The sequence below is a fragment of the Lepisma saccharinum genome, chromosome 23 (assembly GCF_977018435.1).
Source record: "Lepisma saccharinum chromosome 23, izLepSacc3.1, whole genome shotgun sequence".
Lineage (NCBI taxonomy): Eukaryota > Metazoa > Arthropoda > Insecta > Zygentoma > Lepismatidae > Lepisma > Lepisma saccharinum.
The window spans coordinates 28,334,891-28,361,844 of record NC_139251.1 but is presented as its reverse complement, the minus strand read 5'-3'; the positions used below and the strand labels follow the sequence as shown (position 1 = coordinate 28,361,844).

Here is a 26,954-nt window from a genome sequence, read left to right as displayed (position 1 = left end):
AGAGGAAATGAACGTACATAAAACTGGATGAACAGATTAGCAAATTTTACATACTTACAAAACAAGCACACCCAAGGACCTTACCAAGTGCCTGAGAAGTCTGGCGTACACCCAAAAAATGGAGTAAAAGATCGTCAACGAAGGTCACAAGAAATGGAAATACAAATGTAAATAAAAACTTTAATGAAATAAAATAAAAATTACAAAAGTAAAATTAAAAAAAATTATGACAACGGACATCATCTCCAGCTTCTAAACACGCCAGAAAAATGAATATTTTTACTGTACTTTAAAAACAAAATTATCTTTCCTGACAGTCCCAAGCCTGTGTTAAGTGTGAGGGGAAGCTGCGTAAAGTTTGTTTTAATCAATATATTATCATATTGGTGAAGGTTGTGTGTGCTGGGCGCATTTTTCCCACTTTTCATTGTGGTTACTCTTGAGAGGGCGCATTTTTCCCACTTTTATTACGAGAGCGCAATTTTCCCGGGCGCATTTTTCCCGACACCGCCTGCATGCCACACACACACAGAACGCGAGAGAACAGAAAAACACGGAGATATAGAAATGGCGTTTTTCAAGTGACGTGCGAGATTTCTTGACACACTAAAGCATTCCGTTTCTATCCCTCAACAACTTTCCTGCTGATTTCCTCTTGTGGGTTCTTCCTAATGGTCACGAAAAGTCCACCAGCGTGACTTGTAGGTCCCCAAATGCATAATTTCCTCTGCCACGTCATCGTCTGAAAAGGTGCCATTTGGTACGTGAACCAAAGAAGATTCTGCGTTCCCGAAAATGTTATTTGTGTGTCAGTAAATGAGGGTTGATAAAATCGAATACGAGAGCTCTAAGGAAGCCCATGACTGCACGTCAAATTGCAAATTCGAGTTTTAGTATTCCAAAGTAAAAGACTTTGATATGAATTATGACAGTAAATGTGCTTAGTGTGTATTTCACGGCAACTGACGGTTCACAACATTACCCGTGGCTCTCCACTGTCGAACCAACCTCAGAATGCTGTGTGTCTCTGAACCATTCCTCAAAAAGAAACTGCTCCAATTCCTTGAGATTGGCTGGCGGACGCAAACGCGCCCGTACTCTGGTTTCCAATACTGACCACAATGGCTCAATAATATTCAAATCAGGCGATGGTGCAGGCCAGGGAAGATGTGTAAGTGCGTCATCGTGCTCATCAAACCAATCTTGAATGGGGTCATTATCATCCTGGAAGATGGTATCCCCTGCTGGGAACAATGCCTGTGCCATTGGATGGACACGGTCTCCTAAAATGCCTTCATACACCTTGGCAGTTACCCTTCCTTTCAGTGTGACAATAGGACCCCCAGTGAATGCCATGAAATGACCGCCAACACCATTACACTACCGCCACCATGATCACTGTTGGCACCAGGCAGTCTGTGTGTCTGTCAGTTTTGTGCTCCTGACACCACTGACGTCTCCGTTGGCATTGTCCTGTGTTACAAGAGGTTTGGCAATAGCGGCTCTGCCATGGATATTCTGTTTATGCAGTTCTCGGCGCACTGTTTTCGTTGACACTGTATTCTCGACAAGCATAATTCAGCTCAGCAATCACTTTGGTCTTGTTCCTGTCTCTCTCTGTCAGTTTCGTCTTTCTGCCACTATTCTGTTTTGCAGACGTCGTTTTCCCCTGCACTTTGTATGCTGTCATGACGGTAGATACAGTAGCTCGCGATACACCTACTAACTTAGCGACCATTGTTACGGATGCACCAACAATTTACCTTCGTTGGAAGTCTGTAAGGTCAGACATAATGGTAGCGCAACACAACACGAAGCCATACCTCTAGCAGAGGGATCATAGGACACGGAGAAAACAAAAGACTCGTTCCGTGCGTGCCAGTGCAGTCAGCACACAACTCCGAAAATGGGGCTCATCTAATCGGGTGTGCCTGTAGGTATGGCACACATGCGCACGTATATTCTGGTAGGGTTTCCAACTCAAATTGGTAGATACAATATGCGTAACCCTGTATGTTAGTGGGTATGTTGTGTGCATGAACATAATATTAGCTGAATGTATGTCATTATTGTGAAACATATTCGCTGGCATGGAGGTAAACGTACAATAATCAGACAGACTGAGCTGAGTATTTAAGTGGATAATTTGCGCCCTGTTTATATCAAAGAAAAGGAGATAATGATTATGTAATTTATGACAGAAATTAACCTCCAGGACTATGACTATGCAAGGAACAGAATAAAACGTAACGAGACCTTCATACTTACTGACTTAAAACATTGAAAGATGTTCTACTTTGTGGAACTTCACCGTATAATCTGGAAATTAGTTCCTGAACTGTAAAAATTTCTTTCTAGAACTGGGAAATGCGAGGGTACAACTGCCTAGCCCCCCTCCTTAGTGTTGCCACTATAGAGACTACAATATGTATGTAGACATTACGATGACAATTAAATTTTAGCAATGCCTGTTAACCTAACCTGTAAAGTTTACATTATACTGATTTTTTTCAATCTAATTTCAGGTCATCAGCCTTTGCAAGACATTGAAATTCGAGTCGGAAACAGCACGGATCTGCAGAGGAACCCCTTGTGCGCCTGGTTTCCTGGGACTATAGGTGAGTTCCAAAATGATTACATTGTTTCTGTATTATGTGAAGGTTTTATTTTTAGTATTCTGAGACGTGTTCAATTCAATTCAATCTTTTATTTTGGACCTAACAGGACATATAATCGACATTCTATTTCTTCTAATTGAAATTATTCGAGGTGGAAATATACAGGTGCGTCCATAACAGAGATCGAAATCAGATTCGATATTTAGGGCACGACACCGCGACCAATGAGAACCATTATGTTATAATATGGATCAACGTGCACTTGGCTGTGCTGTGTCTGAAATGTCGTTTTAAATGTTTGGCACATCCTTCTCGAATGTGTCGATTTCAATTTCCTCAGACAGAGTTTTAACCTTCCAAACTGTTTTAACAAATTGTTTTAGATTTTTGAGAAGAGTAGGGTTTCTTCCACTGTGCCTGAGGAAGTTTTTTGTGTAGACCTTTTTAATGTGTTGTGTGTATGTTCTGTGCAGGTCTCATTACAACCTTGCACTATTAACCTTTTTCAAGGGGCTCTTTAAACCCCTCTTTTTTTAAACTTTAAGGTAAGGGTTTTCCTCGTACATTTTGAAGGATGCAAAATGGCAATATGTGTCGACGCACCCCAAAAATTTAATTTATTCCAGGATCGAACCTAGGTCCTTGGCGTCACTCCGCCACATACTCTAACATGATAATATGATGCAAACTTTCGACCTCAAAATTACCCACCGAATCATTCTTAATCGCTTCACGACAATGCAGGATTGCTTCATTCAAGCAATAAATTCCGGCTGACAAATCCCGAAACTCTGGCAAAACGTGACTTCCTAATCGTGCGTTTTCACCTTTCGCAAAAATTCAATTACGTCATTGAACCTGTTGGCACAGGGGCTGTAAAACGTATGTTGAAAGTAGAGAAAACTATTGTGTTCGATCATCACGATGAATTGTGCGTTAATAATGATCACAACTTCATGGACTGTTCTTTCCGGCACAGATGATTTATCGCACACGCCTGGTGTCCTGAACGTAACACTTAAAAAGTACAGTAAAACACTGTAGGTACAGTCACAGGCAAGAAAAATTGGACACCTAGATCCTGGAATACTCACCTTTCTGCAAGGCGTTAGGTGTGTTGCCTAACACTACTGCGATAAGTGGATTCTAATAGCAAATTTTCAATTACAACTTCTACCAACGCTGTAGAGTTAGGCAACACACATAGCGCCTTGCAGGGAAGCGATTACTTCAGGAGTACAAGTCTGGCGAATACGGAGGATGCTCGAGGACTTCCAATCCCACGTCAACCAATTTCTGCATTGGGACAGTGCAACTAACAAAACACCATCGAATTTAACAACAAATTTAGGATTTTGTAGCTAAATCATTTTGAAAGAGATGATTTGAGTAGTAGTAGTAGAAAAGTGGATAATGGGCACTTCGTTGTACAGGGCGAGCGAAAAGTCGCCGGACTGAAAGTTTAAAAATCATTTTCAAAGTTTGGTTCCCTTCCGTAGGACCAAACGCGCACGACTTGTTTGGACAACCCTTGGGAAGGGGAGGAGCCTATTTTGAAAACGAGGCTGGCGTTGTAACTGCAGCAGTTGCTGTTTGTTGACCGCGCAGTGCAAAATGTTTTTTAATCGCGAGAAGCGTGTTGCTTTGTTGGTGGTTTACTTTGAGCTGAAGACCTATACTTTGTGTGTGGAAAAGTGAAGAAGCCCGATGTTACCCAGTATTCATTTTGTGCATTTGTTTTCTTTATTATCTTATCTTTTTTTTAATATCGCACTAAGATGTATGTTAATAATAGTAATAATAACAATAACAATAACAATAATTAGCAAATTTCAGGAAGAAGACATATTATTGAATGCAGGAAAATACATCCACATTGTGCATATTTCAATCTGTTGAATTTATAAATAAATAGCTATAAAAAAACTCAGTTGAGTCCGGTGACTTTTCGGTCGCCCTGTATTATTCACCAGTGCTAAACACTGTGACTAAAGGAGTAATAATTAATATAATTATTTAAAACTATGAACGAAGTATTAAGAAATTCCCACAGCTTAGTTCCCTTTCTCTGCTTTCATATACACTCGCCTCCGCTACCTATGTTTCCGGTGCAGTGCATCCTCTATAAATATAGGAAAGCGAAAAGTGAACGCGTAGAGACGTGAAATCACGTACGCAAACGTGAAACCTCTTAAAAACGTTTGAACAGCCACGTTTCCCCCCCTCTTGAACCCAGTCTCTTCTTATCCGAAAAAAAAAGAACGTGTTCTTGCGTTCAACTGGTTTAGCCAGAAGTCACGAGTATTCGTGGAACAACAAAGCCGGATGAGACTTTTGCTGAGGAAGAATTAAGAATGTCGTTTGACTTCCGTCCATACTGCCTCCACTCTTTGTGTATCCTGACCGGATTATTTTTTTTATTTTTCCTTCCGTCTAATCCGAATGCAACTTCCAGTTTTTCCATTTGCATTAATAATTTACTGTTATCTCATTCTCCACGTATCTTCATCTACAAACTGAGTCTTTATTCAGCTTTTTCAACGTCTTCTTCCATGTGGTCGATCTGGAAGTGCTTTTGTCCACAGACCTCAAGATACGGGTCTCACTTATTGCACAACACTTGAGCAATCTTGTGTTCCGACGTCACGGGAGTAAGCTTCTTAATTTTAGGCTACATGCCTACGTTGTCAGATTAGGCTCGCTACGTTTAGTTCTCTTAGCCTAAATAATAATTTTTCATTGTATTTATGCTAGTAGAACCTAACCTAACAGGTCTAACCTAACCTCGTAGACATTCCTCGTCTGACGTCAGAACGAACGGTTGATATAGTGTTGTTCAACAAGGGATACCCTCACGATACAGACTGGAAACGGACTGCACATATAGCTCGTTATTGTTTTCATATTTAGGAATAAATTATTTGTTCTTACTTGTGGAGTGGAATATGTAGACATATATCCTTCTTAGTAAACATAAAAATTGCAATCTTGTGTGGTGCAATAACTCACAATATTCAAAATAGTTGTTACAAGTGGAAATATGAAGGTATGCTCACAGCCATGATAGTATCACCCCCCCCCCCCCGGGCTTTGACATTTTTTGTTTCAAGTTGACCCATGTTAATAGGCCCACTTTTCCAGTCTGGTATCTAGAGGTCTGTGCTTTTGTATTTGTGACGTCCCAAAATGAAACACTCAGGACCAGTAGAGCCAACTTTTAAGAAACATTGGGTGTCATAAGTAAGCTGAGGCCTAAAGTGCCTTTCTTTGTTCCTGGGTAAGAAAATATATAGGTTTTTACATTAAAAAAATACCTTCAGGCTATTTCTGAGAGTAATACATGAATTTTATAGCGGTCTATTTTGCCTATTTCATTCATAAGTGTCTGTTTCGAAGATAACTGCTTTTTGAGTGCTTAATCCGGGAAAATGATGAAAAATCTGACGATGCTCTCATCACTTTTAGTGCCAATCAATCCTCATCCTGGTAATAAGCAGTTTCCTTTCTCACTTTTCTAATAACAATGTGACCACGCATAGTGTAAATAGGGCAGTGAAAAGTATCACATTGGAGATGTAACAAATGATTGTGAAATATTTTGATAACACTCATTTCGTAATCAAGTTCTGAGAATTCATTACATGTATAAAGGTAAAACATTTTGTTTCCTAAGCGCGGGGATTTTATTTCTAAAATACACTAACACGCTCGAGCCCCTCAGGCCCATATACGTTGACGCCACAGGTAGGCTGGAAGAGAAAAATTGATAAAAATAGTCATGGACAATTTGCTTAGCAATGTTTGTGAATCCCATTGTACGTATCGCCAAAGTTTGTAGGTTTTCCAGGTCACCAATTTTAACTTCTAGATCCAGTACAAAGTAAACTGAACGTATTTTTTTTTTAAAAAAAAATTGCGGATCACATGAATCATGACATGTCGCGACCTTAAAGTAAAAAGGTTCTCTCTGCACTTTTGTTCGAAAATGAGTTTGTGACCTTAAGCATACCATTGGTTTATATTCTTTGTACTCAGTAAAGATCATGCTTCGAAGTATATTAGTTTCGAAGAAATCAACGGGGTAAAATTAGTACTATCTGCAAATGAGGTTTTAAGTTGGGGTAAAAAGGTTTTATCTGCTATGTTTCCGGTCTTTGTGACTACCAGACAAATGACACAACGTTCATCTCCTATGCATCCATCTATTGAAACCTCCAACGTAGAGAGGAAGCAATTAAGTAAGGAAAAAGTGTCAGATTTCACTTACATGATGAAGTGAATGTGGACCAATTTACTTTACTACGGTTGCTGAAGAGAAACATACCGTATAAGATACTTTTTTTTTCCATTTGTTTACAGTCTTGTCAATGAGTAGAAATACTTTTCATTTTCTTATCAGAAGGATATGCAGTAGCATGTTATGTTAAAATGAACGTTTTGTGTTTCCACTTGGATTATATAATGCAACACCATTTACAACATGCTTACTTTTTTCAACTGACTCACATGTCATTACTTTCTATTAAACATTATTTCAAAATCCAATCTTCACAGTCTTACGTACGAGTAATTGGTTTATAGTATGGATGAAACAATTGGTATTATTTTGTACTCTGAAGCACCTTTTACATCTTATTTACTTTAACATGTACGTAGTTCATGCAGAATAACTAGAATATAACTAATTTCTCACCTTTCTTTTTTTGCAATAAGTTTGAATATTTAAGGGATAACCCTTTTACTCTCATATGAAACGTTACTTTTGGAGTAAAAAGATTTTAACTGCAAATTTGTCGTTGCAATACCTGGACATTAGTAATATTTTTCATTAATTTTCCTGTATATATTAGAGAGGGAGGGATTTGAGTGTTCGAGTCACGAGAAAAGTTTGATTTTCTAGTTGAATTGCTTAATTTCAACGTTTTTTTTAAATTGAATAAAAAATCCAATTTCAGCCGGAAAGTTACAATGTTTGGTAGGACGCAAGATGTATCCTTATAGTAGAAGAATTCACTATACAAATGCCAGAGGCACAACTTGTTGGAATAATTAGTTTTCCCTGTGCACATAGTCAAATCTTTAACTAGCTCTCCTGGGAATATTACGACTTGGCAGATAGAACATTTTTACTTTAAGGTCGCGATGTTTTTATGAGTGCATTCAAGTGGCGCTATCTAACGACGGACATGCTTTTGATAGTGGGAATGATATTATTTACATCGAAAGAACAGCGTGTTATTATCCATTTTCTTCACCTGCGTGGAGTTACACCCATCGATATTCATCTTAAATTGACTGAGACATGCTGTGGTGGTGTCATGGACGTGAGCAATGGCGTTCGTGGACCGATAGTTCAAGGAATGTCGAACGTCGTATGAAACCAAACCAAAGGAGCCTCGCCCACGAACCAGCCGCCAGTTACTCACTCCATTGCTGAGAAAAGGAATATTTTGCGTTATGCTCACGCATTGCTATCCTAAGGGTATCACAATGATGGGTACAAACTATGAAACTGATTTGAGGACGAAGTTGCTTCCAGCATTGCGAAAGAAACGGCCGGAAATTGCTGCAGCTGTTTTCCTTCATCAGGACAATGCACCTCCTCATCGGGCAGCCATTATTCAGACGCTCTTCATTGAAAACAAATTTGAAGTGAATCACATGCTCCGTCCATACTCACCTGACCTCGCACCTAGCAATTTTTGGCTCTTTTCAACGTTCAAAGACAGTCTCCGTGGTCGCACATTTTCCAGCCGTTCCCCTCTTGCATCAGCGATTATTCAGTATACAAAACAAACCCCTAAAAGAGCGTTGCAGAGGCCATGCTATCGTAACGTCAGCGTTGTGAAAAATTGGAACGTCTAGACGGTGATTATGTTGAGAAGTGACGGCAGTTTCAGCTTTCTGAAGTGAGTATGTTTCTCAAAATAATTTAGGAGACCTTAGAGCTTGAATGCAGCTCGTATATCAGTTGAGTATGTTGAAAACAAAAATGACGATGCCTCATGTATGTTGTACCAACTAGTTGTATAATGGACAGTGTGATTTTGAGTTTTCAGAAATCTTGCGCCGTAATCTACAGCCTACTGGTTATTATGAAATTCCAGCTATAGAAAGCAACAACAAAATTGATTATTTTATTGTGGATCGCTGCTGATCAGTGAGCTATTTACTTTTGAATATATCGGGTGGGCTGAAAAGTTCGTAGGCTGACTCATAGATGGCGTTACTAGAATTAAATCCATGTGATTTTTACTTAGTACTAACCTTCAAAAGATACGTGTATAAATTTCACAGCTGCCGGATAATTAGTTCGTGAGATATAGCATTGTGAGTGAAGCAGCTTTTGTTATTGTGAAAAAATGGATAAAAAAGAATTTCGTGTGTTAATAAAGCATTGCTTTTTGGCGAAAAAAAATACTGTTGAAGCCAAGGCTTGGCTTGATAAACATTATTCGGACTCTGCACCTGGAAAATCAACCGTTGAGAAGTGGTTTGCTAAATTTAAACGAGGCGAAATTAGCATCGAATACGATGCACTCAGTGGACGCCCCAAAGAGGCTGTTACCGACGAAAACATCAAAAAAGTCCACAAAATAATTTTAAATGATCGTAAAGTGAAGTTGATCGAGATAGCTGACACTTTAAAAATATCAAAGGAACGTGTTGGACATATTGTGCATGAATATTTGAACATGCGAAAGCTGTGTGCAAAATGGGTGCCACGCGTGCTCACAATCGATCAAAAGCAACAACGTTTTGATGATTCGGAGCAATGTTTAGCGATATTCAACCGTAATAAACACGAATTTTTCCGTCGATATATTACAATGGATGAAACATGGCTCCATAACTACACTCCAGAGTCCAATCGACAGTCAGCCGAGTGGACTGCACGTAATGAACCGAATCCAAAGCGTGGAAAGCCGCAACAGTCGGCTGGCAAGGTTATGGCATCAGTATTCTGGGATGCGCATGGTATTATATTCATCGATTACCTCAAAAAGGGCCAGACCATCAACAGCGATTATTACATAGCGTTGTTGGAGCGTTTAAAGGATGAAATCACGAAAAAACGGCCCCATTTGAAGAAGAAAAAAGTGTTGTTTCATCAAGACAATGCACCGTGTCACAAATCAATGAAAACGATGGCAAAATTATATGAATTAGACTACGAATTGCTTCCCCATCCACCATATTCTCCAGATCTGGCCCCCAGTGACTTTTTCCTGTTTGCAGACCTTAAAAGAATGCTCGCTGGAAAGAAATTTAGCACTGATGAAAAGGTAATCGCCGAAACTGAGGCCTATTTTGAGGCTAAAGAGAAATCGTACTATAAAAATGGCATCGAAAAATTGTTTGACCGCTATAATCGTTGTATCGTCCTCGAAGGCAACTATATTGAATAATAAAATCGAATTTTGTCAAAAAAATATTTTTTACTATGTTAGCCTACGAACTTTTCAGCCCAACTGTTATTGCCCCATCTGACGCTCGCTGATTGTATTATTTTTCTCTATTGTAGAGGAAGGAACAACGAAGACTTTCACATGTGCGAGGACCTTAACCGGCCAACATGTGTTCTTGCAGATGGTGGGGGTAGAAGGATCACTCTCGCTTTGTGAAGTAGAGGTATTCACTACAGATGGTAAGTATATTGTGATTGTTAAAATGCATTTTAAAACACTTACTGCAAATTCCATTGCATGTACTGTTTGAAGTATTTTATAAAAGGAAAAGACACTTGGGTCATGAGTAGATTTGAAAATCTGAATTATAAGAATTTTAAAGAGCACAGTGTCTCATTTTATTCGTTATAATATTGTTACAGTGAGATTATAATCGTAACATGTTTGGCTGTTCTGCACTTACAGCTTGGAAGCGAATCTTAACTCCCGGATCATCCAATCACCAAGCGAGCTGCTGACGTCATCTCAACCCAGCACCTCAACCCTCAACTCTCCTGTCTACGCTTTACACTGTTGGTAGGCTCGCTAACAAGATTCGTGAAGTCGACTGGAGATGTTCGGAAAATAATGTGATTACCATCATCTTTCAGAACTGGCATCTCATCTTACTGTTGGCTCTTGAAAAAAATATATATGTGCAGTGGGTAGAAACGTCGAGAATAATTCCATGCATTGCAGAAACTAAAGTTCTTATAATATTAATTACTAGAATTAATATGTGTTGAATTAGATAAAAGTTCAACAGTGGATGAAATGGTCTCCTTCATGAACCAAATTGAATGTTTCTGTGAGTAGTAAACAGGCTATTGGACGCGATGGAACCACGTGATATTCGTACGCTGCTCAAGATGCAAGTTTCCTCTCTCAACGACGCCAGCCATTAACAGAAATAGTAGGGCAAGATTTTTGCGTTCAATTTGTTTAAACAAAAGACATTCTGATTCAGCACCTGAAAATATTGACCCATACGAAATAAATCCTCAAGAAAAGGAACAAATTGTTTACACTGTGAAAGTTTTAGCTTTGAATTTTGGATATTACTCTTGATAATTTGGAATTAACTAGCATTATGTCTTTTCCTTAAAGCAACATTTGTAGCACCTGAAAATCAGTGCCCCATTAAACACTGGAAGGTTTTTTATCATTGCAGAGTTCTCCAACGATCGCTGTACCCCTAGCGGCGAACTGGATGAAGCTGAGCTGGCTGCATTCGACAGGAGCTGCTACGAGTTCCAGGTGGGTCGTGGGGGCTCTTTCGAGGAAGCCAGGAAGCACTGCAAGAGCAGACGGGGCGACGTGGTTCACAGCTTCCACGGGCCCACTTCGACCTTCATCCTTGCCGAGCTGGAGCGCCTGAAAACGACGCTGAAGACCCAGCTGGTGTGGATCGGCGCCCAGAGAGACCCTGGGTTCACATCCAGGACGTGGAGATGGGTCGATGGTGAGTTCAATGGTGACATTTCGTTTCATACAGGGTGACTCAAAAGTATAATGCTGATGCGTCTATGTACAGGGTGAGGCAAAAGTTCGGCACCATCCTTTTAATTTAAAAACTGCTTGACGGAGGATGATGAAACTCAGGATATGGGTAATGGGGCTAATATGCATCATGGCGGCCATCTTTGAAAACCGACATCTTGGAATTACCTCCAGATTTTTAAATGGGAAGGGGGTCAGCTGACACATCATTTAACATGTGCGTTTTCTCAGAAATACGAATATGCAGTTATTTCTTCTCTAACTTTATTTGGCGGGGACATTTTCACAGTTGAAATTCACATTTGTGTCACATTCGTGAGATGTGGCTATTGGCAACACTTAATCACCGTTCTCTCCCTCCCCCCCCGTCGAATATCCCATTCCTGTGTGCATTTAGTGTAATTGTAGATGTAATTATATACATGACATACGTCTCGTGCGGAAATGGAACTCATATTTGCTCCAAGTAAGGGAAGCCGAATCGAAATAAAATCCACAGCTCTTCTTAAACTAAAACTTTCACTATGCAAACGCATTTACGAATTGAATGCACGTATATTCACAACTATCGGATAGCATATGAAACACAGTTGAATGAACTTCTGCAGTCTTATGAAAGTATCATATGCTGCAATGTTAGTCTTCGCTCAGTTGGTACATACATGAGCTTTAAAAGCTTCATTTTGTCACTGACACATGATCCAAGTACATGAGAAATAATGTTCCCCTTCGTTGCTTGATAATAAAATATCAGGGTGTTAAAATCAAAATATTGCTTATTAACAGCGATAAAATCCCTCTATACTGAGTTTCTGTATGAAAATATTATGTGAGGTAACTAACCTCCATGTCCCCTTGTGCGCACGCCTATGTTCATCTAGCTATTATTATTCATTTATCGCCGTGGCCGAGTGGTTAGCACATCGCGCTACAACGCTAAGGGTCCCGGGTTCGATCCTGGCCTGGGCATGGATGTTTGTGAGTGTCCATTCATCAATTTCATCATATCATCACTCATCCCCATCTTCGCAAATTAGCCAAAAGTGGCACAAAAGGCGAAGTAAAATAAACTAAATGAATCAATCAGTTATTCATTTATCGACCCTCCACGATGGTGTAGTACTAATGTCGTCTTGCAAGCAAGGGGGTCCCGTGTTCGATCCTACTTTAAACTGTAGGTCCAGTCTCGATTAGCCTATCTGTGGATAAAGTGGACTAAAAGCAAAAAAATAAACTCAAATAATTTTTGGAATGAAAATTTTTACAAAAATGTATCATGCACGCTTCCTTTTAACACCTAAATTTAACAACGGATTGCATCTCCAAAAGCAAAGGAGTTGAATGAACATCGACTGGAAGCACTTTCTGGAACGGATTTCTTGCACCTTCATAACCTTAAATTAGTTATGCAAGATGGAGGCGAAATTTTCTTCCGGTGGTAACGTTGACCCTGAGAAGCGAAGTATTACATAAAATTCTTATCGGTTCACACGAGAAAGCGCTTACACGGGCACTTTCGCAGCTTTCAACCCTTTGTGCATGTGCTTCCAAGGATCCCCAAGACATGTACTTTTACCCGCGTTTTCTAACGGCGCAAGCAGGCAAGTCATTGGAACAGCCCTGTCCATCAATCGAATGGGGTTGTCTCACGGCATCAGCCGCGAATCAAGACGTGTGTGAGCACGAACATGCGTACTTTAAGGGCATGTTCTACACATGATTGCTCTAAAGGAAAGGCCACTTTTTATGTTAAACGAAAATACATGCCCGGGTGCGTAATCCTGCGGGGACAGGGGAGACTTCCCCCCCATGAACAGTCGTGTCCTAAAAATTCCCCTCGCCACAAATTTACCGGGGGAGAGTTTTCTTATAACAAAAAAAAGATAAGACATTATTTTGACTTTAAATATACTTTACTGAGAACAATATCGAAAGAGAGGTGCAATAGTCTAGTCGATAAGGCGTCTGACTGCCACACGTAATCAAGGGATCCCGGGTTTGATAACCAGTGGATAACATAGTGGTTCGGATCCCACTTTAAACTGTAGGTCCAGTCCCAATTAGCCTTTCTGTGCATAAAGCGGCCCAAAACAAAAACTTAACTCGGCCCTCATCATTTCCATCCAGTGGCGGCGATAGGGGGTGGGGGCATTTGCCCCCCACACACTTTTTGCCACTTTTGCCCCCGTACTATGCTAAACCTTACGTACCAAGGGAAAGTAAGCTGCCTTTGCCACCCTTCACTTTTGGCACCTTGCCCCCCCCCCCCCCCCAATTTTGGAACCCAATCGCAGTCACTGTTTCCATCATAACGTCACTTATCCTCATGTTTGTAAACACATTTACAATAATAAATACATATTCGAGGTTCGGTGAATTCTTTTCGATACGTCAAAATGTATTTTTAAAATTATCTAGCAATATGTCGGCATGTCTTGAACCGCTCTAATTCCCTTTTCTATGTTTTCAGGTGAAATAGTGGGAAAACCAGCCTGGGGCAAGGACCAGCCTAACAACTACAACGGGGAACAGAATTGTGTGGTTCTGGACGGAGGCAGAAACTGGCTGTGGAATGACGTAGGCTGCAACCTTGACTATCTCCACTGGATCTGTAAATACAGTGAGTATTTCAACTTTCCAACAATGTTCTGTTTTTCTACAAATATACGCAGAATTTACTGAAACCACAAATAAACGAGGTTGCGACATCTGTCTGGTCACGAGACTAAAAGGATATCACGTGATCATTAGTGCACCGAATACTGTAACTGAAATTCATTAGCTAAATTACCCGTGCGTCCATTTCGATCTTCAGCCGAGAGATCGGGAGAAGCGTGGCGGGCGGCGCTGACGGAGATTCCGACATTTGCGGCCTGTAATGCCCGCTTATTTTTATGGACATATGCAGACATTTATATAAATATTGCAAAACGAGCACTAACCTGTGTTATAAGAGTTGTTCAAACTGATATCCACCAAGTGCCAAGTGTGTAGACTTTCGGGGAGAATACGTTGAATAGCCTTAAACTTTCGTGCCTGTAGCTAAAGTCCTTCTGGGTCGGGCCGAGAACTTATCAGCCCCCACGTAACGTGAACCTTGCGGCTGGCATTCCAATCCTCTCACTGACACAACACACATAGACACTGCAATAACACAAACAAGTAACGGCAAGTAACCAATAATAACACTCTTGCACACAGTACGAAATTGGTTTACATCTGCTCGCCACTATATTCACAGCTCTGTCGCGAAGGAACAAAAAACTCGAGCTCAGAGATTTCGGATTGCAAGGAAGCTCACGAACACCATTGACTTCTAACGGTTTCGTCTGCAGCGTAATCTTGATACAGTGGTACACATTCGAAACCTCCAAACGATCCCCATCGGCACAAAACTCTTTCAAGGATATAAACTTAAGCAGGACGTTACTGGTCAAAACTATGATTAAAATGTTTTATTATCTGTGGCTCTTAACATCGTTTCTAAAGCGTATTTTTTTGTGTATATAAGGGCAGAACTTGGATGAATTACAGATGATAAATTATAACACAGGTTAGTGCTCGTTTTGCAATATTTATATAAATGTCTGCATATGTCCATAAAAATAAGCGGGCATTACAGGCCGCAAATGTCGGCATCTCCGCTAGCGCCGCCCGCCACGCTTCTCCCGATCTCTCGGCTGAAGATCGAAATGGACAAAAGAGGGCGCTGTTTAGAGTCACCAGAAAACGAACTTTCCGAATGAATGCCACTGATTTTGGAAATAGGAATTATTATTTCAAGCAGGGCGTCACAAGATTGAGGACAAAATTCGAACGTAAACACTCAAATAAGTTTTAGGAAAACAGTTCATACCTACGTATAAATGTTAATAAAAATAGCATTGTGACAATTACAATTATTAATGATATTTTATATTACAAAAACAGTATTAAAAAGTATTGATTACTATGAAATCTCATATTTCTGTTCTGTTCTTAAAAGCTTAATGGATACAACGTTGTTTCTTTCCGTTATCAATGCTAGCTGCACAGGGTGACCAACAAGTCGCATTTCTTAGGACTCTTGTTAATTGGACTAAAATGTGAGATCTTGTGTAGTTAGTTTGTTGTTAATTGTTGCACACAGCAATTTCAGTTTTTTAGCTCCTTGTCTGAGTCACTCCATCATGCAGTGGCAGACCAACAGAGCGCCCCAATCACTTAGGAGGTACAGTGGCGCCTAAGAGCGGTCAGGTAACGGGGGTGGGGAGGGTGAAGAGCCTCTATCGGCTAGTCCCCCCTTCCGCAACTTGGGCAAGGCTAGAAATGTTTAGCGTGGAGTCAGGCTATTGATATAAAATTGAATAGTAAAAATAGGATCAATTATTATAAACTAATAATAAATGATTAGTTTTTGTTGTAGCCTTAAGGAGACTAGATACACCATATGACTCAATATATGGCACAACTTATTTGTTTATTTTTCACATCATATACGGTTAAAGTACAAAAATACACAGTTATTCTCTATTGTTTGTGGTGAAATTATAGTCATGAGGCTAGGACTACTAATTTTTGGAAGTTTATGGAACCATTTATTCTTTGGATTAAGTGGTAGAATAGTAATACTTCTTCATTTTACATTATATCTTTCCACTTAAACCGACCTTCGTATCGGAGTGTTTATCACAGCACGCTACGACACCAGGGATCCTGGGTTTGAATCCCGGCCTGGGCATGGTGTTCTTTGTGAGTATCCCTTCATCATATCATCACATCCTCATCGTCGCGATTACCAAAACTGGCAGAAAAGCGACGCTAAAGGACTCGTCAAACAGAAAGCGATCTTCCCGCACGGGCATATCGCGCTGTTGTCCGCCGCGATCTCAAATGCCAAACAGAACGCGGGCGAGTGTACAGCGATCCAGTGGAGGGAGTTGACCGCACAAGGTCTAGAAGATTTTCAACGTAGTCTTCGGCCATTGTTCTGCTGTGATCGCCGCGGTCTTTGTGAAAAATTACAACCCGAAAACTGACCGCCGCGATCTGGATCGTCTCGCCGAGTCTGCCTGCGTACTGTTTGACTGGATAGTACTAGTAGTAGTATATCTTAATCACACCGCGACCGCGTAACGTAGCGCGATATGCCCGCGCGGAAAGATCGCTTTCTGTTTGACGAGGCCTTAAGTAACAAAAATCAAATCAAATTTATTTCTATTACAAAATATCAAAATTATGAGGTTTTCGATAGGTAGGAACGCCCCCCCCCCTTTCCCATTCTCGCAAAGGACAAGGCCCACAGCAAAATAAAAACAAGATAAATATGGTCTTTTGACACGAATAGGCATTTTTGTATGGTATCTTAGCGTATACTAAATCTGACTCCTCTTGAAAATATGCACGCCTGCCACACTATTCATTTCTTCTGGCGCCATTACTGGTGGCGTATCAGTGAACTAGAAGATATTCAAATTTGCAAAGGTGTAAAACCATTTCTGAATCGACGAGGCGGGATAAGGACGCTATACAAGCCTCGCCTCCTTTTTTTTGCATACGGGAAAGCAACCTTTGACGTTTTGATACGTAACGCCAATGCAAGAAGTTCGTTGACTCGATGCAAATTGCAATTCGTCCCGGAGGAAGAACAACTTTCCAAAAGGAGGTGCGCGTAGGAAAGAGATTGAATGCTTAATAATTGTAGGTAGCAGCCGATGAATATCTGACCTTTCTGCTGTGGTTTCTGATACTATTTGAACATAATCACCTACTTTCAATACCAATCAAACTTCATCCTGCTAAAAATTCGTTGAACTATAAGTAAGCTGCTTACTAATTTGCTTCCATTTCGTAATTTAACGTCGTATATTTCATCATTAAATTTACAATATTGGCAACAATGTCAGGGAAGAATAAACTAAATGAAAATCGCAAATATATCTTAATTAGTAATTGATCCATAAAACTTGGGGACAGTGGCGGACTAACGCCCCTCTCCAGTGAGATCGATTTAGTTTATTTTACTTCGTTTTCTGCCACTTTTGGATAATCACGAAAATAAGGATGAATGATGAAATTGATGAAGAGACACCCATGCTCAGGATTCGAAACCCATGTCGTAACATGCTGTGCTAACCACTCCGCCACTGAGATCAGAGCTCTAGTCTCCTTTTTATAGCTTGTCACCTTTTAAGTTCATGCAAAATTTAGTTTCAAATACCTGGAGGGTGATCACTTGAATTTAGCCTTCAATTTACCAACAACGACCATTTTACATGCAATGGCATATTTTTAGTTTGAATTGTTGTTGTGTTAAGTCCACTTTACAGATAGGCTAATCGGGACTGGACCTACAGTTTAAAGTGGGATCCGAACCACTCTGCAAGGTGTCTCCACCGGGTATCGAACTCTTGACCCTTATATTTAGTTTTAGACACATCAAAGCAGGGTAATCGTCCCCACTGATTGGTGAGCACTTCTATTACAAAAGACCCAACACAAAATATCTAAAACCATTAATAATTTTAGTGTAAATGTGGGCCCGAATTTATACATGTAGATGGCCAATGCTAATAATGACATTGTGAGGCCTACCTATACATAATTTTAGTTATTTTACCACATCTCAAATATATAAATTTTATTTCATAGCACCTGTCCCCCAGGTGGGGGCTACTTTGTAGATGGAGAGGCCCAGAGCTGTAGTTTCCCCTGAGCCCCCCCCCCCCGGGTCTCAACTTGACAAATTTTCAATGAAAGCATGTGTAATTATATGCATTTGTTATCTCTTATCATTGTGCATTAGCGTCATTGCAGTGGTGCAAAAAATATGCAAAGTGGTAAAAATTCAGACAATTTTCGAAGAATGTTAAAAATCCATTGCTGAATGCCGATTAAATTTCATTTCAATTGATTAATTTGGTTTTATTTCGCTTTTTCTGTCACTTTTGGCTAATCATGAAGATGAAGATGAGTGATATGATGAAAATGATGAAAGCACACTTGCAAGGAACACATGCCCAGACTGGGATTCAAACCCAAGGGATGGCACATTTCAGTTATGTTAGTAATGCCGGCTTAATTTGTAAAATGGGGTGTAGGGTGACCTTTCCAGAAGACATCCAAATGTCAACCCCTCAGTCAGCAATCTTCACTTTGAGCAAATCTTACTCATCATAACTATTCAAAGGATTAACTCTATAATGTACTTTTCTCTTCTTACAGCACCCACCAGTTGCGGAAGCCCAGACAAGCGAGTAAATACAACCATTGTAGGGACAAACCATTCTGTCAATGCCATCATCACATATACATGTCCAGAGGGACATATGCTTCTGGGAAACCCATCCCGAACGTGCAAAGTATCTGGGTTCTGGTCAGGCCAGGCTCCTACCTGCAAATGTAAGTTATTGTTTTTTATAAGTTATCATATATTATGTAGCTTTTTAATAGGATATGGTGCATCTCATTTGTTAAAAAGTAATTAGTCTTCCAAAAAGGCCTCCCCATTTTATTTTTTGCAATGTGGCGGAGTTTAAATTCTGTTATCTGTTGGCATCCTCTGTTCGTGAGTAAGTTACACTACTTTCACAAGTTCAGGAGGATCAACACAAAGAATTGTTATGAAGAATGCCAACTAGGAAGACAATTGAACTTTCTGTCATGTAATTGGAAACCACATGTCACTGGAATGGAAATGCCAAATTCTGTCATCTGTCTGATGCCATGTATTTTGCATGTTAAGTCCAGGCTGCCATGCTATAATCCATCACTATATCATCACACAATGGCAAGAACTGTGTGCTTTTTCTTCTTCCTCTTCCTCCTCCCCCCTGTGGCAATAAACATGGATTGGCAAAAGGTTTGATTGATTGAGTAGGTGTTTTTAAGTCCACTTTAAGCACAGAAAGGATAATCGGGACTGAACCTACAGTTTAAAGTGGGATCCAAACAACTAAGTGCCTCCACCGGGTATAGAAACTGGGACCCCTTGATTACAAGGCGATGAGGGGGCTCAGATTGGATTGACAAAAGAGCTCATTTGATTGGCATGCACTTGATCAGAACGTTTCTGCTAACCATCTTCCTGGTTGGAATTCTCTCTAGTACCATGCTAAGAATGGATAAAGTTTGCGTTATTACGCATTATTATTGAAGTTCTATTTAAATCCACTTGATGCTCAGATAGGCTAATCTAGACTACATTTTAAAGTGGGATTCGAATGGCTGTGCAATGTGCCTCCGCCAGGACTTGAACACAGGACCTTAGATTATAAGGCAACAGCGTTACCACTGCAACATTGGGGACAGTGGCGCAGGAACGTTTCTGATTTGGGGGGGTACAAAGTCCACCTCTTCGTCTGTCCGTGTATGTCTGGTTCTTCATATGTACACACACACACACACACACACACACACACACACACACACACACACACACACACACACACACACACACACACACACACACACACACACACACACACACACACACACACACACACACACACACACACACACACACACACACACACACACATACATACATACATACATACATACATACATACATACATACATACATACATACATACATACATACATACATACATACATACATACATACATACATACATACATACATACATACATACATACATAATGATGTCCACAGATTTCTTTCTGGTACATATAACCTAAAACATATGGGGGTGTACATATAGTAGCTTAGAAGAATTATTTATCTGCTTTCAGATTGAAAGTTTAAATGACAATGATGAACCTAAATGTTGCAAATCTCTCAAACCTCATGCATACGTAGTAACATTTATGAATATGTAAGCGAGAATAAAACAACTATTTAAAAGTAAAATGTCATGCTTTGGGTACTGTGATGACTATATTATTGATTAAAAGTTGAATTTGCTACAGAATTTCAATGATATAATCGTTAAAATAATGCAACAATAATAAGTCTCAAATAAGCTATACTTTTTCAGTAGTATTACTGCATAAAACATGGGAAAATGTACTTCAAGATAACCTGGCAATACTGTACATCCACTGCATACACATAAATGGAATGCAAATATTATGTTGTAATTACACTTCATGAACCTAAACATATTTCAATATTTCAAATCATTTCAATATTTAAGAAAGCAACATGAAAACTGAAGTGTTATTTCCCTGCCTTTACACTTTTCCAAATACACTTTTTCTGTACTCATTGTTAACAAATTCCTTCATCAATACTGCCAGGTCCAAGTTGTCTAAATGGTGTTGATAAGCATGAAGCACACAAAGGTGATTCAATCGTTCTTGGGACATTGTGCTCCTTAGGTAAGTCTTAATCCTCTTCAATGTGGAGAAGCTTCTCTCAGCAGTTGCTGATGTTGCTGGAATTACAAGAAGTTCCTTCAATAATGCCTCAATCAAGGGAAAAAGGTTTCTAGTTTCCTTGTGTAAACTTCTGAATTTTGCTACAACTTGATGGATTCCTCTTATCTCCGAAAGTCTTGAAAACATCTCCATCTCCAATTTCAGTTTTGTTGCTGGAATTCCCCTCTTTTCAGCTTCAGTTATCATAGACTGCTTCCAATTTTCAGGTGACAAAAGTACTAGATTTTCCAGTTCGCAGTAGGTTTTGAAATCAGGCTGATCAAATCTATACGATATTTCTCCACAAATATTATCTAGTGCTTCAAAAAATACTGTTTTGTACATATATTCAACAGAGGACCACCTATGAGGTTCAGCTGGTTTCTCAGAATGCTCTAAACGTTTGGGTGGACACCGTACTCTAGGTAGCAGCGGTGGAAGTAAATCATAGTCCTCTATTAATTGGTGGACATTATTCCAAATTTTCTGAAATGTTTCATCATTTCGCTTTCCTTTCAGATGATTCAATACTACTTCAACAGCTTCTCTGCTACCGATGACTGTTTGGGAAGACTTCTGAAGAGAGATACTTAGTTTTTCAGTAGGCGCAAAAATTAACTGACAAAGTAAGATTCCAAAGACTGTAGATCCTTTCATTAGGTTGTCAAGAAGACCACGGGCCTTGCTTGAAGAATCACTAGGAGCACTAGAAATGTTCTCGAAGAACGCTAATAATGCAGAATAATTTTCAACTATCGCATGTAAAGCTGACGTACGAACTGACCATCTTGTTGGGCACAGAGGGCGAGGTGAGGTAAACTCCGACACTCCTTCAGCAGCTTTGATGTCTTTGAACTGTGATATTCTTTTTGGGGAATCCTTTAGAAATACACCAATATCATTTATCAAGTTCATTGTGTCTCTCAAAAGAGGGATGGTTCTTGTGGTATCTTGAAGAGCCAAGTTCAAATTGTGGTTATTACAGTGTACAAATAATGCTAAAGGCTGTTTCTGTTTGATTAATGCTTGAACGCCTTTTCTTACACCAGACATGTTAGCGCCCCCATCATAACATTGCCCTCTAAGATGTTCTAAGGGCAAGTTAAATCGCTGCAAACCATCGATAATAATGTCATGCAGAGCACTTCCTGTTGTGTTAGATGTTTCGTATAGACCCAAAAAACATTCACGTACCTCTAAGTCATTTACTGTTCGCACACTGATTGAAACTTGCTCTTTACAGCTAATGTCACAAGTCTCATCGACAATTAGGCTAAATAACTTGTTCTCTCTTACTTCAGAAATTATTTCTCGTAAAACACAGTGAGCCATAATTTGTAGTATTTCATTTTGAATAACATCAGAACTGAAGTCCTTTTTTCTTTTCAAAAACTGTTCAAGTTGTGGTGTTTCATCTTTTCTGAGTTGATTGAGCTGGTATACATTTCCACTTTCCTTGTAATGTCCTCGCAAAGGAATTCCCTGCCTAGCCAAGAAACGCAAAGAATTAATCATTGCACGCAAAGCCACTCTTGCACATTTCTGCTGTTCGTTCTTTGCAGAAGAAAGCACACTGCAAATTGGAACGGATTCAAGACCACCGAGTATCGTTACAGCGTCCTTATGAAGTGGACTGCATTCATGTGAAGTCAGTTTCTCATTTGCTTTATTCCATTTACGGAATCCACGACCATTCACGAGATCGGACACATTCACTACTTCATCATACTTTTGTCGAAAGAGTCCTTTCTTCAGTGCCTTGCAACAATAATAACAAGAAAATCCTTCTATGGATGAATTGTAATGAAGCCAAGGATACTCACGATAGAGCTTCGTTTGAAAGTAGAACTTACGCCCATTAATTATCTGTGGTGAAATATTGAAGGGGTGATATGGTCTGTTGTCAAACATATTGGAACTTCCACTTCCAGAACAAGATGTTTCTTCAGAAGAATCTTTAAGAGATTTTTTTGAAGAGCTTACAACATCACTCATTTCAGCACGCACATCTGGAACGGAAAATTCAGGAAATAATAAGTACTTATCCCTGTGTTTAAATAAGTGCAATTAAAAATCCTTTAAATATAGTTAATGCAAATACTATAAGAACTTATTCGCCATATCATAAGTATATGTCAGTATTCTCAGGATTCCCTTAAAATCAATTTTAAAGTATTAATTTTCAAAGTTGAAATATTCTTATGTGATTCTTCGTTGATTTAAACCTTCAAAATACTAACTTTGTACAAGACAAATTAATAAAATTATACAATTTCGTGGTTTGGAAGCACAAGAGCTAGCCCTGATGTATCTTACTGCTGTTTTTCCACCTGTGTAACAAACATATGGGATTTACCCAACTTAAACGCAATTACAGCTTTAAAAGAAAGAACACCATGAAAATATGCCAAGGAGTAATAATAACTTTAGAAAGAATTGTGTAATGTTTTGATTTTTATAGCTTTAACTTAAATATCAGCGTTGCCAATGTGTGTAATGGAAACGTGTGTGGATTGTGTGTGTATTCTGATAAAAATGCTCTAATATCTCAAATTTTGTTGACACTATTTTTTCTGTCGTTCGCAGATCATGTATTTCTTATATCAAGAAATGAACAAAACAAATAGATTCTCATTTGCTGCTTCGGTCTTCCTTAGAGAGATCCACTGTAACAGTTTAAAATATTACCTCTCCCTGCTGCATTCACAAAGGAACGGAAGGGACAGGAAACTTGAGAAGGGCAGGGGTTGGAGGAAGGGAGGTCCTTGGAGGTACTGGCCGTGGTGGACAGTGCTGACGACAACCGTTGGAAAGCTGGGGGCGGAGGGGGTTTAATTTCTCTCGTTCTACTACCACTAAATCAAAGCAGCTAATTGAAAATGTCAAGAAATATGTAGGTAGACAATAATAACACAATTTTTGAGACACGCTTTTAAAATTTATAGTGCATATTATGCTACTTTTAATGCATGTTTTGGCCTTATTAAGTGCACATAAACGCAGACAAATAATAATTGAATATTCTCTGATATAAATCCACCCCCTAACGACGATATACTAATGAAGTTGATTGATTGAATGATTTGGTTTATTATACTCAGTTTTCAGCCACTTTTGGCTAATCGCGAAGATGAGGATGAGTGCTGATACGATGAAATTGATTAAAGGACAATCACAGTAGAGAGCGTCCATAACCAGGCCGGGATTCAAACCCGGCATCGTAGCGCGCTGTGCGTGATGAAATTGATGAAGGGACACTGACAAAAACACGCCCATGCTGGGATTCGAACAAGAGACGCCGAGTGTCGTAGAGCACTGCTCTGCCATAGATGTCGACACTCGAATTATTAAAATGCCACAGTGATCACGCCCATTAGAAAATAGGAACATCTTAACTTTTATGAAATTATTTGGACAAACAAATAATCACTATAATAATGGATTTTTTAAGAATATTTTGTTAGTCAAAGCTCAATAAATTTATTACAATACGTCACAAACCGATGAATTGTGATACACTAGCCAGTCGTGTATGCTACATATACAGGTTGCTTTGTAAATTTTTGTTAAAGACTTACTGAACGATCATATGGTGACTTTGTCCCGTTCTGCTCCCCCCCCCCCCGCACCAACTTTGCTTATAAAAATGTGCGAGATTTTTTCAAAGCGACGCATTTTTCAAGAGGAGAAGAAAGGCATTTTCCTCCAAATCACTGTCTTCTAGAAAAAAATCGATCCAGTCCATAGGGTACAGTGGAATCCATGAGTATTACCGTGTAAATTGTCCATCACCATGTTCGTGCACTTTATTTGATCCAATAAGAGCTTCAAGAATTAAAAGAAAACTCTAAACACTCTGTTGACAACTTCTGTACCAGCATACATAAAAATCCATCGTTTAAAAACACATATGATGTAAGAGAAAAATGAATGAAAATAGCCATTCACAATTTGCACGGTAATACTCATGGATCCCACTGTACAACGCCTCACGCTCAATCCTCCGGACACCCTTACTTATGAGGAATTTAAAAAAGCAATCAAATAAAGCAAAAATAATGTTTCTAACCTCTTTAGTTTCTTTTCTTTTTTAAGATTGGAAATTACCTGCTTGCGCTTGAAACACCCCCCCCCCTTTTTTCGGCATATGTAAGAAATATAGGTGTAATTTCAAAATCAGTGTGTGTGTAATTTCACAGCAGCTTTCGTGGATTCTGTGCGTATGCGTCTGGCAACGCTGCTTAAATTACAAACTTTCTCATTTAAATTGGCAACTTCAACAATATTTCAGTCAGGAGTGTTCAACAAATTTATAATTAAGGACCATTTTCAATCCAATAACACGCTAACTCGCTACGAATAGTTTCAGGTTCAAGTGTAGGATTCAAAATGAATGTCCTTTTCATCAATTTCACATAGCAAAGCGACGTAAAAATTACCAAGACTATCAACACGATCAACCATTAGCTACATATTTCGTGGTCAGAAAGCACACTCAGTAAATAGGAGTATATTTTCTACAAAATTAAATAAGACAAACCAGATAATTAGGAATGCCCTTTTATTATAGATCCAGTGGGGAAAAATTACCTTAATTTTTTCATATTAGGGTAAATAGTTAACTAATTTCGAAACACGATATCGGAAATATATTTATTATTTGCGTATCAATAATTCTTGATTGACTGATTGACTTGATTTATTTTACTTCGCTTTTGTGCCACTTTTGGCTAATTGCGAAGATGGGGATGACTGATGATATGATGAAATTGATGAATGGATACTCACAAATATCCAAGCCCAAGCCGGGATTCGAACCCGGAATCCCTGGCGTCTGACAGTGATGTGCTAACCACTTCACTACGAGGGCTGGCTATCAATAATTCTTGTTAATTCAAAAAAAACTATAGCTTAACTAAAACTAAGAGTGCGCTACTAGATTTTATGGAGGTGTGAGCTCCAAGATTTCGATGTTAACCCAGTATCGTGAGGACAATTGCAGAGCTACTTGAAAGCAATAATAGCGGATTAAGGTCTTCAAAGGCAGAAAACAGCAGCGATAGGATTCAGTGCTCTATAATCATGCATCAGCCAATGAACAAGCGCTCGGCAGATCCTGGACCCTAAAAGACTATTGCGCCACGGAGTCGAGTTTATTTTTTATTTACTTTATTGATTTTCATAAATATATTAAAATAATTTCTCGAATTGCATTTTTCTTATTTTGTTCCATGGCTTTTCTTCCACATTTGGCTAATCGTGACAATAAGGATGAATGGTGAATTGATGTATAAATAGAAAGCTCCTTACTAAGAATTATAACCTAAAATCTCTGGCGTTCTAGCACCACTGCCACACAGACTTCCACTGATCTAACCTTACGTAACTAGTACATTGAAAATATTGCTCTCTTAAAAAAATGTATGTTTATGAATTATTACATGAAACGCATTCCGTTTATATCTAGCGCTAATCTAAACGTACTAGCCCTGATATCCGACCTCCACGTTTCGTTACGTCTATCTTATAAGCATAGCCGTGTGTATATACAGGGTGACTGGTAATTAGATGTATTCCCTGAAAGGGGTTAAAGTAGAGACAATTTGCAATAAATTTGACCATATGATACCCCGTCCGAAAAGCTCAGGGAGAGGATCTGAACAGCTGGTCAACACATCAATGACACCATCACATCACGAGGTAAGAGACCAAATGTCCGTAAAAACCTGCTTGCCTACATTCGTAACGGAGGCGCCCACTTTGAGCAAGACGTGTAATGTTCTTTAATTGTATTGTTCATTGATTCCATTCACATGAAGATGAATGAAGTATTATTTCTTGTACACAAATGTGAATGTTAGCAACATTTGTATCTTGTTGGATAGTAGATGTCACAAGGAAGTAATTTACGTAATTTGAACGCTTCGTGTCATACCATTTTTGTTATTAATACGTTGCCAAGTAAACTAAGAGTGCATTTTTTTATCATCACTTGTAAGTTTAGACCCACCCGTTACTTACATGTGAT

The 26,954-nt window shown here is 39.3% G+C and overlaps 1 protein-coding gene across 2 annotated transcripts in view; it reads left to right on the top strand.

Annotated features, from left to right (window-relative positions):
• The window catches only part of fw (CUB and Sushi multiple domains furrowed), a 250,719-nt gene that overhangs the window by 199,913 nt on the left and 23,852 nt on the right, over positions 1-26,954 (top strand). For both annotated transcript variants that reach the window (XM_083110082.1, XM_083110083.1), the window contains exons 5-9: positions 2,526-2,618; positions 10,144-10,266; positions 11,238-11,528; positions 14,037-14,186; positions 18,770-18,946. In XM_083110082.1, coding sequence (XP_082966208.1) covers positions 2,526-2,618; positions 10,144-10,266; positions 11,238-11,528; positions 14,037-14,186; positions 18,770-18,946 — 834 coding nt within the window. The remainder of the gene's footprint in view (positions 1-2,525; positions 2,619-10,143; positions 10,267-11,237; positions 11,529-14,036; positions 14,187-18,769; positions 18,947-26,954) is intronic.